Source organism: Hibiscus syriacus, unplaced genomic scaffold (genome assembly GCF_006381635.1).
Source record: "Hibiscus syriacus cultivar Baekdansim isolate YM2019G1 unplaced genomic scaffold, ASM638163v2 tig00110831_pilon, whole genome shotgun sequence".
NCBI lineage: Eukaryota > Viridiplantae > Streptophyta > Magnoliopsida > Malvales > Malvaceae > Hibiscus > Hibiscus syriacus.
The window spans coordinates 4248792-4261254 of record NW_024062882.1 but is presented as its reverse complement, the minus strand read 5'-3'; the positions used below and the strand labels follow the sequence as shown (position 1 = coordinate 4261254).

Sequence of the window (12463 nt, the reverse complement as noted above, 5' to 3'; positions counted from 1 at the left end):
TATAAGTAAGAATAAAAAAAATATTTCCCCGTCTAACTAAATGTGTCTTTTTTTATTTTTAAAATTGTTCCATTCAAAATGTCCTATTAAAAAAATCAACAAACAATAACATTTATATATTTTTTTTACCCTTATATTCACAATCTTTTACATCTAACAAAATAAATGTGTCAAATCTATCAATCACCTTTTAAGATAATTTTATCATTTCCCTTGATCGAATATATTTCCTAAAATTATGTGTATAATCAATATCAGACACAAATCATGGGACGTAGGGAGTATATGATAAAGTGTGAGTGGAAACCTCTCAAGCAATGGCACCCGCTTAAGCAATCGAAGAGAAAAACACTAGAAAGAGGATCAACATGAAAAATATGCTTATAAAAATATTAAAAACGATGTATATGCACAATTTTAATTTTAATTTTAGAAGTTAAAGGATAATATCCAAATTTGCTACTGTACTCTAGGTGAAAATTGAGCTATAAATTTTAATATAATTAAAACATAAAAGTTGGGGATAAATTTAAATAAAATATCAAAGTATGATGACAAAATTTATATTAAACCCAAAGTTGAACTAATATTATGAGACAAAGAGAGCAATAGATTGCTATAAACAATGGATCAAAGTTGGAGGTTAAAATGTTTTCTATGTCAGCAACCCACTTCTGCTAATTACTCACATTGCCGACCCATCACTATGATAATCCATTGTTTTATACATTACAAGCGGAATAAAATACAAAATGTTTTGATATTAATTTTGTCTCGAATGATGATCGATAACAGACGACGATAAATCGATAAAGATCAAATTAATAATTTTTATATAATTAAAAATCATAAGTCCTGTTTATATTTAAGAAATGAACATAAAACCGACGGAAATATAATACATTAATTACTAAAACGTGTGACTTCCACACTGTTATCTATGAGCTATTGGCCATCGTATTCATCATCACCGCTGCATATTTTTGTGTATAAAATCTGCAGATCAAAGGCATGTGTCCTCCACAAGCCTACTTCGTCTCAAAGATTATTACTTTTATTTGTATATTATCGTCTTCGTTCGCCATGGATGCACCACAAGCTCTTCAACCTAATGAAACCCGGATTCAAGTCACTGATGTCAATGGATTCGATTACTCTCTTAGAGGACAATGGCTTCGAGCCGCCGTTTTGGGAGCCAACGATGGGTTGGTTTCAGTCGCTTCGCTAATGATGGGCGTCGCGTCGGTTAAAGTAGACATCAAATCTTTGATCGTTTTCGGTTTTGCAGGTTTGGTCGCCGGTGCTTGTAGCATGGCGATCGGAGAGTATGTATCTGTATGCACCCAAAGGGATGTTGAGGTAGCTCAGATGAGAAGAGAGAAGCGAAAGGGTACGTCCGAGAGTGGAAATGATGATGAGAAACTACCGAATCCTGTACAAGCTGCGGCGGCGTCAGCTTTGGCCTTCGCCGTCGGTGCGGTGATTCCGCTATTGGCTGCTGCTTTTATAAGGCAGAACAAGGTGAGGATTGCGGTGGTGGTTGTGGTGGCCACCGTGGCTTTGTTGGTGTTTGGAGTGGTGGGTGCTTTGCTTGGAGGAACTCCGGTGGCGAAATCCGCCGCCAGGGTGGTTGTCGGTGGATGGATGGCCATGGGCGCTACTTTCGGGCTCACAAAGCTCATTGGATCCGATCATGGGATGCAAAATTGATTTGCTTTATCAATAACGATGGAAGCCAGAGGATTAGTTAGGTGGTTTTAGACCTTAATGGTATAATTAACTTCCAATCCCTGAAAATTTGTAAAACTATAAATTATAATTTAACTCTTTCCCGGCTTCATCCCTGTGACGTGTAACTAAAAATTATACTTTGTAGACAAAACTTCTGTTGTGCATGTAATTATATTATTGGAGTGTTAATCTATTAATCGTAGAATGATATGATAATGTGATACTAAAATAGAAATTAATTTTTTTTTATATTCTATATCATCATCTTTATTAAAATTAAAATTTTTCAATTATTTTTAACCACCGTTATTCTTCGGCATAAATACCGATGAACTCATCTTGTTGCTATCTACTAAAAACTTCTTTAAAATTCATGAAATTAAATAAAAAAAATCCACTCTTTTAGAGATTTGAAAGTTTTCTTAAATTTGAGAGGTTTGAGTGTTTATTCAAAAATCCGAATGATAAGTAGTATTGTTTCGAGAAGACAAACAACATACCTTAAAATTAATTTCATCAGACGACCATCAAAGGAGATCGAAGTATTAGTACGCCGAATCTTTAGATGAATTTTCATTGATTTTGAATGAGTTTTGTGATAAATCAATTTGAGGAGAAGAAAGATATGTGAAAGATGAACATATTAATATCAATCTTACAACGAATAGCGAATGATAACAGATAATGATTAACCATAAACAAAGGTTAGAAAGTTTAATGCTTAAAATTAAATCGTTTTAAAATTTATTTAAAAAATCAATACACAAATTGAAGGGTTATAAAATTCTAAAAATTGATATTATTTTGAGTATTAATATACCCACACCAAAACAATATCGTTCCCCCACACTCAAATCCTCAAAATTGATATTAGGGAAAGAAAATAAAAGAAATTCAAAGGATGGGTTTTCAAATCCTCAAACTTAATGTGTGTTTCAAGTTCCCCACATGCAACACATACTGTCCCAATGCAACCTTTCTGCTCCCAAGCTCATCAACCACACTCAAATCTTTGCAAACATCCACTTTGAATCTCACCGACGTCTCCGATCTCCCACTCAACGATACTTTCTCGAACCCCACCAGATGTTTCCGGGGCGAGTTGTGCACCGACGGTGGAGTGGCGAACAACAAGACAGTGTGGCTCCCATCGTATCTCCCCATGTTCCGAACCCTCAAATGTACGTCGAACGCCGAGTTTTCACAATGTCGTTTGACGGTCTCGATGGAATTTCAGTCCGATGAGTGGTGACAGGTGTCATCTTCGTCCAAGGGGAACAATTGTACTTGAGGTACTTGACTAGTTTGTGGATGAATTTAGAGTAACTTAACGCATCACCAAATGTGTAGACTATTTTCCCAGTGTAGAATCTGTAGGTTCTTCTAGGGTACCCTTTGGAAGGGTCTGGTCTCTTGTACATGTTTGTCTTTGGAATGTTTTGAAGATATGATTGTGGGTACCATGTCATTGGCAGCCTTCCGCCTAATAGCAATGCTCAAGAAAAGCGTACGTTACTCGGTCTCGGGTTTGAGTATAGAATAAAATATAGATTTATATTTGATTATATATCGAACACGAATACTTACTCGAATTATAATACCCGAAAATCACATCGGCGATGTCAGCTCCACCGGCTTCACCAGGGTAACCAACCCAAAGGGTGCTTGAAATCTTCTTCTTGTTTTTGGCAAACAAAACATCAAGGCCTCCACCAGACATTATTACAAGAATAACATTGTCCCTTGGTAACCTTTGCAACTTCATTTATAAGAAGTGGTTGCTGTCCGGACAAAAGAAGGTCGACCCGATCGAGGCATTCTCTTTCGAGAGATTGGTCGATACCCATCACGAGTACTGTGGCTTTGAACGAGGCAGTTATTTTCTTTGCTGCGTTTACTTGTGCATTGGCACATACCACGTCGGAGCAGCCCGACAGATATTTGTTGGATATATGAACTGCAAAACTACACCGTTAGCACTGACTGGAAATATAAACAGTAATTAAAAAGAACAAATTCGTAAACCGTGTCGTGGCAAAAACCACTGCCTTAGAAACGAATTCGCCCCGATGTGTGTGTAATCGCTGCAGTAGGCGGACCGTCCCCCGAGTTAACACGGTCGCTCCGAATTCCGTACACCCGAAATCGGAGTGGACTGCCGGTGGTATTGCTCTTCTTATCGGAAAACACAGAAAGAATAATTGCATAAAACACTTTGAGAGTGAATTGTGAATGTTGAGAGTGAGTTGAGAAGCTGAATATAACCCTCTATTTATAGGCTAAAAATAGGGTTAAAATCATCCATAAAATTTCAGGATTAAATCTCTTCTTTTGTAACAGCTGAAACGTCTAGATGAACCCGACTCAAAAATAGTCCAGGTTCATTGCATCATTGTTCAGCTGTTATAACTCCCAAAATTATATCTTGTAACCCATGGAATTAAATCAAATAACTCCTGTAACTCCTGATATTAATAGCTTGTCTCCTCTGTACAAAGCTGGAAATCAGTCCAGATACATCTTAACGTTTTTTATTTAATTTAGGAAAAGCTGTTTAATTTCTGATAACTCTCATAAATCAACTGTTATCATTTGAAATTAACAGTCCTCATCAGCCTATAAATATCAGTTGAAATCTTTCACATTTTTTCCATTTGTTTCTTTCAAAGAGAAATTCCTCAAGAATTTTCTCTAAAAAAATAGTATCCGCGCGGACGTGTCGAAGACACGTATTACCACGACCACGACCACGACCACGAGCCGAGCCTAGCCATGCCTAGCCGAGCCGAGCCGAGACGGACGGACGGCGGCGGCGGTGCGCGAGAGTCCCCTTTGTTCTCTATCACTCAACAAGGAAGTGGGAAAGCCAAGCCTTAAATACTATTCCCAAAAGTGTTTCCAATATTATGTGGGATTGATCATTACCAACATTCCCCCACTAATGCGAAAGAAATCTTCTGAAACTCGAAAACAAACTTTCCAGAAGAGCAATAGCGAGATTAGTTGCTTAAGCACTAGTGAACGTATCTGGAACTAGTACATAGTGGTGATGAGCAATCCTTCTCTTAGAAAAGTGCAACTAGTCTGGAACTTTCTAAGATCAGGGTAAACTCATAACACACAACTAACCCCTTCATCCACCTGAGTCCTCGATGTGTAAGATATATATATATACAAAGTATATATTTGGCCATCTTACCTCAAGATTCTAGTAAGTGTGCTAGAAAAATGACCCAACATATTTCATAGAAGGCGGCTAACCCTTCTCACTTACTTAGGTTATTTCATCAAGTTTATCTCAACATAAACCACCCTTTAAAAAGGGATATGAAATAATTAAGAGCTTTTATAATAGCTCAACCTCACAAAGGGTATGGTGACTTTCTTCAAGTTCATTATAAATGAACCACCCAAACTCTGGGCTAAGAAATCATTAAGAATAAATATTCAACCTCATTTATCAGTAAATTCAATAAGTCCTTCTCACTAGAACCATCCAAATACTTGGATTTGAATTTATTAAGAGTTTAACAAACTCAACCTTTCTGTCGGTAAGTTCATCATTTCCTACCCACTCACTCTGGGTTATGAACTTATTAAGAATAGATATTCAGCCAAAATCAGTAAATTCATCAAGTCTTTCTCACTAAGACCACCCAAAGCCTGGGCTATGAATTTATTAAGAGCACTTAAGCTCATCTTGGGCATGCACATTATTCGTCATAGGGATAGGCAGTAGGAATATGCACTATGAGTCTTTCCATGGTTTCGTTTGACCACATGGAACTTAGATAACTAAGTTGGGTATCCACCATGAATTCCTCAACAAATGGGCTTTAGACCCATCCCCCTCGATGAATCTAGGACCAGCTTCCGACTTAACCCTTTGGTAAGTGGATCTGCTAGGTTCCTTTCCGACTTCACATACTCTAAAGAGAGCACTCCATTCTTTATGAAGTGTCTAACAGATTCATGTCTTATGCGAATGTGTCTTCTCTTACCATTGTAAGCTTGGTTCTTAGCCACACATATCGCAGCTTGTGAATCACACAATAATGAAACTGGAGGAGTCGGTCTTCCCCACAATGGAATATCTGCTAACAATCTTCTGAGCCACTCGGCTTCTTGCCCAGCTAGGTCAATAGCTATAAACTCTGACTCCATAGTAGAACGAGCAATACAAGTCTGCTTTGATGATTTCCACGAGATTGCTACTCCACCCAAAGTAAAAACATACCCGCTCGTAGAGCTTACCTCATCATTATCAGAAACCCAGTTGGAATCACAATATCCTTCCAGTACCGCAGGAAAGGCAACAAACTCAAGTTTCCAATCCAAAGTACCCTTAAGATACTTCAGTAAGCGTTTAAGAGCAATCCAGTGCTCACCACTCGGATTATGAGTATATTTACTCAGTCTACTCACAGCATAAGCAATATCAGACTGAGTATAGTTCATTAAGAACATTAAGCTTTCGATTAACTTAGCATATTCAGTTTGGGAAACACTACTTCCTTTATTCTTAACTAGATGTATGCTAGGGTCATAAGGAGTTCGAACAGGGACAACATCAAAACTGTCAAATTTCTTTAGCTCTTTCTTTATATAATGTGCTTGACATAAAGAAAATCCCTTCTCAGTTTTGGTAACTTTGACTCCTAAGATTACATCTACTTCTCCCAAATCTGTCATCTCAAACTTAGTGGACAAGAAATTTTTAACTTTGTTAATAGACTCAATGTTAGAACTGAAAATCAACATGTCATCAACATAAAGACATATGATAACACATTCAGTGTCAAACATCTTCGAATACGCACAAGCATCCGAACCATTCACAACAAAACCAAAACTAAGAATAGTTTTATGAAATTTCTCATACCACTGTTTAGGAGCCTTCTTAAGTCGATAGAGTGACTTTTTGAGTCTACAGACTTTGCCTTCCATACCAGGTGCTTCAAAACCTAGTGGCTGCTCCATGTAAATCTCCTCATCTAGATCTCCATTCAAGAAAGCAGTCTTAACATCCATTTGATGTACCTGCAACTTATGAATAGAGGCTAGTGCAAATAATGCATGAATTGTTGAGATTTTTGTAACGGGAGAATATGTATCAAAGTAGTCTAAACCAAACCTTTGAGTGAACCCTTTGATGACTAACCTTGCCTTGTACCGCTGAATCGAACCATCTGGCCTTAGTTTCTTCCGGAAGACCCATTTGTTGGAGATTGGTTTGAATCCCTTAGGCAAGTCAACTAATTCCCAAATATGATTAGACATTATCGATTCTAGTTCATCACTAACAGCGCTTTTCCAAAAACTAGAATCGATAGATCTTATAGCTTCTTCAAAAGTTTTAGGATCCTCATCTAACAGAAAAATTTGAGTTATAGGATCTGAAATGGAGTCTAAATCATTTATCTCAGAAATAAAGGAAGTAATAAAGTCTGGTCCAAAAGAGGTTTCAACTCTTTGCCTTTTACTTCTTCTAGGCTCGAAATCAATTTGTTCAGAAGACCTAGCAGGATTACTAGAAGAAGTGGATGAAATATATTCTATTTGTGTTTCAATATTCATTCTCAGTTCCTTTAAAGGAAAATTATTTTCAAAGAAAACAACATCCCTTGACTCACAAATAGAATAATCTTGTAAAAGCATGAATCTGTATGCAGCACTATTCGTAGCATACCCTATAAACACTGCATCAACAGTTTTAGGTCCGATGGTGGACTTCTTAAAGTCTGGCAAACCCACTTTGGCCAGACACCCCCACACTTTCAGGTATTGTAAATTAGGAGCGTATCCTTTCCACAATTCATATGGGGTATAATCTAATTTATTATGAGGAACTTGGTTCAAGATATGAGTTGCCGATAGAATGGCTTCCCCCCACATGTTATCAGATAACCCTGAACTTATTAGTAAAGAATTCATCATCTCTTTTAAAGTTCTATTTTCCTTTCGGCTATACTATTCTGTTGAGGAAAATAGGGGGCTGAAGTTTCATGAATTATGCCATTCTTTTCACAAATATCTTTTAAGAAATTAGATTCATATTCACCACCTCTATCAGATCTAACCCGTTTAATTCTCCTATCTACCTGATTTTCTACTTCTGCCTTATAAATAAGAAAGAAGTTTTCAGCTTCATCTTTAGTTCTTAGGAGATAAACTTTTGTATATCTTGAATAATCATCTACAAAAGTTATGTAGTAGTGTTTTCCTCATTTACTTTCAGTGTTTCTAAAATCTGCTAGATCAGTATGAATGAGTTCTAACAGTTCAGTCTTTCTATTAGAAACAGTCTTAAAGTGAGGTCTAATATGCTTAGCTTCTACACAAATCTCACATTTTTTAAAGCTAGTTGTGTCTAGTTTAGGCAGAACATTCATATTCATTAATTTCTTTAAAGCATGAATATTCACATGTCCTAATCTAGCATGCCACATATCAATGGATTCAACAATATAAGCAGAAGTGGTAGCTTTATTTTCATTAAATTGAGTTTTTATGACAAATAAACCATTGCTTAAAAACCCTTTCCCCACATAATCACCATTTCAGGAAAGTACAAGTTTATCTGCCTCAAAAACTAACTTAATGCCTTCCTTATTCAGAAGCCCACCACTTATCAAATTTCTACGCAAGGCAAGTACATACAGAACATTATTTAAAGCCAGAGTTTTACCAGAAGTCAGCTTGAGTAAAACCTTGCCTTTGCCTAGCACTTCAGAACTGCTAGAGTTCCCCATGTACACACGTTCACCAGTGTTCCCATCCTAGAACTCGGTGAAAAACTCCTTCCTTGCGCTGAAATGCTTCGAAGCGCCAGTGTCAACTACCCATTCTGAACTGTTCTCCACTAGATTAACTTCTGAGACCACCTTAGTAATGATCTCATCATCTTCTTCTACAACGTGCATCTGTGGCTTGTTTTCATTCTGGTGGTCTGAGCGGTGTTGGCATTGGTAAGCTTTGTGGCCGGGTAAATCGCATACATAACACTTGAACGTCTTTCTTTCCGGTTTGGCCTTTCCTGACTTCTTGAAGTTGGTAGCCTTCTGTGGTTTCGTCTTCTTATCTTGATTCCCACGTTTCATGATCTTATTAAATTTAGACTCAACCAAGTTAGCTTTAAAAGATAAATTACTCATAGAATTAGTAAGCTTATCTTTTAAACGGTTGGCTTATTCAATCTTCATATGGCCCACAAGTTCTTCAAGGGAAATGTCTTTATTCTTATGCTTAAGAGAGTTGTGGTAGTCGGATCAGGACTTGGGCAGCTTCTCAATGAGTACATTGGCTTGCAGCACCTCACACATTTGCATCCCTTCAGCAATGATGTCAGCGACTAAGTTCTCATAGTCATGGACTTGATCCATTATTGGCTTGTCGTCTGTCATCTGGAATTTGAGCCATTCGCTAACAACATACTTCTTGATGCCTGCATCGTCCGCACCATACTTTTTGTCGAGAGTGTCCCATATTGCCTTGACACTCCTTTCTCTAAGGAACATATCAAATAGTTTATTTGACATGTGGCTGAGCAGATGTCCTCGCATCGTCTTGTTGTCTTTCTCTCGTATTTCTCGTAGATAGCGAGAGCGGCGGCGGCAGTTGCTAAGGCATCATCATTGAGGACCACATCCGCATCATTACCGGTAGCTGGGGTTGGCGGCATGGTAGGTGGTGGCTTGATCAACACGTAGTCAAGATCAAGCTTCTCGAAGAATATCAGGATTCTTTGGGACCACCTTCTATAGTTCTTTCCATCAAGTGCATCGAGCTTGGAAAGATCGGGGATTAGTTTGCTCAAAGGTGTTGTCATGATTGCAGTATATGGAATTCGTTTCTAAATTGTTGGATATATGAACTGCAAAACTACACCGTTAGCACTGACTGGAAATATAAACAGTAATTAAAGAGAACAAATTCGTAAACCGTGTCGTGGCAAAAACCACTTCCTTAGAAACGAATTCGCCCCGATGTGTGTAATCGCTGTAGTAGGCAGACCGTCCCCCGAGGTTAACACGGTCGCTCCGAATTCTGTACACCCAAAATCGGAGTGGACTGCCGGTGGTATTGCTCTTCTTATCGGAAAGCACAGAAAAAATAATTGCATAAAACACTTTGAGAGTGAATTGTGAATGTTGAGAGTGAGTTGAGAAGCTGAATATAACCCTCTATTTATAGGCTAGAAATAGGGTTAAAATCATCCATAAAATTTCAGAATTAAATCTCTTCTTTTGTAACAGCTGAAACGTCTAGATGAACCTGACTCAAAAATAGTCCAGGTTCATTGCATCATTGTTCAGCTGTTATAACTCCCGAAATTATATCATGTAACCCATGGAATTAAATCAAGTAACTCCTGATATTAACAACTTGTCTCCTCTGTACAAAGCTGGAAATCAGTCCAGATACATCTTAACGTTTTTGATTTAATTTAGGAAAAGCTGTTTAATTTCTGATAACTCTCATAAACCAGCTGTTATCATTTGAAATTAACAGTCCTCAGCAGCCTATAAATATCAGTTGAAATCTTTCACATTTTTCCATTTGTTTCTTTCAAAGAGAAATTCTTCAAGAATTTTCTCTAAAAAGATAGTATCCGCGCGGACATGTCGAAGACACGTATTACCACGACCACGACCACGACCACGAGCCGAGCCGAGCCGAGCCGAGCCGGACGGCGGCGGCGGTGCGTGAGAGTCCCCCTTGTTCTCTATCACTCAACAAGGAAGTGGGAAAGCTAAGCCTTAAATACCATTCCCAATAGTGTTTCCAATACTATGTGGGATTAAGCATTACCAACAATATTTTATTGCCACTGAAGCTGTTAGGCCCTGCAATGGTCTTGTGTATTTGCATGGAACGCCTGCAAAGTTTTCCGGTGATAATATGGGTTGAATCCGGATACCGAACGGAGAAATTTTAATGAAAATGAAGAGTTCAGATAATATTTATCTCGAATACTATGTCGGATTACCTTCGTAGTTTCCGATCATGGTTTTTGTAACATTGGCATTGGGTCCAATTACTGCCAAGGTCTTGATTGCCGTGGGGAACAGAGGCAACGATCCGGCTCTGTTCTTGAGCAACATGATCCCTTGTCTCACAGCCTCAAGAGCCAGCTCTTGATGCTTCGGAGTACACACATCTTTCGGGCCGAGCTTTCCATAAGGTTGCTTCCGAGGATAGCCATCGAAGAAGCCGAGTCTCATCAAAGTATCGAAATTGTTCGAGACGGCTTTATCAATGGACGATTCTTTCAAAAGCCCTGCTTTCATTGTGGCCGCGGTGTGGTGGCCGAGGAACGATCCGCGGTTGATATCCAACCCTACAAAACATCAAAACATTTAGCAATTAGTGATCAATTTTGAGTGTTTTTATAAGCAAACACACTGACCTGCCGAGATCGCTTCGGCAACAGCTGCTTCCTCTCTCTTGGTATAGTACTGATCCTTGAAGAACACCTCAACCGAGTCGCAATCGGAAACTATGTATCCATTTAACATCCATTGGCCTCGAATAACCCCGGCCAAAATATCGGGGTCTACACAAGGTGGCTTACCGTTAACCTGATTGTAAGAACACATAACACTCGCCACATTCCCGTCGACGACACAGCTCTTGAATGACGGTTGAAACGTATGGTCCATATCTTGTTGTGTTACCCAACCATAGAGATGTACATAGATCAGACCGGATCGAGTTCATATTAATCCTATGTATGATATCGAACAGATAAACCGATCCTCCAACGAATCCGAAATGCAAATGAGAACTTCGAACTTTAGATATTACCACGACATCGAAATGGTAACGATCAATCCCTTTCAAGTTATCCAAATCATAAGCAGTGTAGTGCTTGTAGCATGCAGCGACCTTGAGTCGAGACGGATCGGCATAACCATCAGCTCGTTGTAAACCTCGGACATAACCTGACTCGATTTGCTGCTCAGCAAGGGGTCCTCTCCCGGTGTCTCTTGGCCGCTTCCCCACCGTGGGTCTCGAAATATATTGACGTTTGGTGACCAAAATGTTAGCCCTGCTAATCCAACGTTGTACATTGCACGAGCTTCCGTGGATACCACCTACAAATGGGTACAAAAATGAATTAGATATATATAATAAAAAGAAAATATTTAAATTACGGTCCATCATTATATATATATAATCGGCTACATTATATATTCCATTTAGAGACCCCTTGCTGAGCAGCAAATCGGCTACCCCGTGAAGAGGGTAACGTTGAAGGAAGCCACGATTAATATGACCTGAGGAAAGCTCGTGGCTCCTGGAACTAGGTTTTTAAATTTGGTTCCGGGACCGATGTACGATACCCCGTGAAGAGACTCGGAAAACCACTAGTACCGTGGTATCCCGAGTCGGCCACCCTCACATCCCGCCCAGATGACACATTACAAAAGCCGTAATGCATGACCTTTAGATCTTTCATGGCGTCGCAAGCGAAGACGGGTTGCGCCAAAACCCAAACCGGAATCGACGGAAAATATTGCAAAGAAATCAAGAAACCGACGACAAAAATCACCTTGGCGATCATGTTTGACCTGCTACAAGCTTTGTTTCACCATGAAAATATGTTGAAAGCTTGTTGTGTTTTTTGTTTTTTTACAACGTGATGGGAACGTAGGTTAAGATGCATCGATGATTAAATAGTGTGTGAAAAATATTGTTTTTTGGTGGGAAAATCCATGAATGTATATTT

At 38.8% G+C, this 12463-nt stretch overlaps 1 protein-coding gene and 1 pseudogene across 1 annotated transcript; one reads left to right on the top strand and one right to left on the bottom strand.

Moving 5' to 3' along the window:
• Nucleotides 1-1045: 1045 nt before the first annotated feature.
• Nucleotides 1046-1807, top strand: LOC120142681 (vacuolar iron transporter homolog 2-like). The gene has a single exon (XM_039157206.1). The coding sequence runs from the start codon at nucleotides 1084-1086 to the stop codon at nucleotides 1708-1710; it is 627 nt and encodes a 208-aa protein (XP_039013137.1). The 5' UTR covers nucleotides 1046-1083; the 3' UTR covers nucleotides 1711-1807.
• A 787-nt stretch (nucleotides 1808-2594) lies between these two features.
• On the bottom strand, nucleotides 2595-11830 carry LOC120142668 (annotated as a pseudogene).
• Nucleotides 11831-12463: the final 633 nt, after the last annotated feature.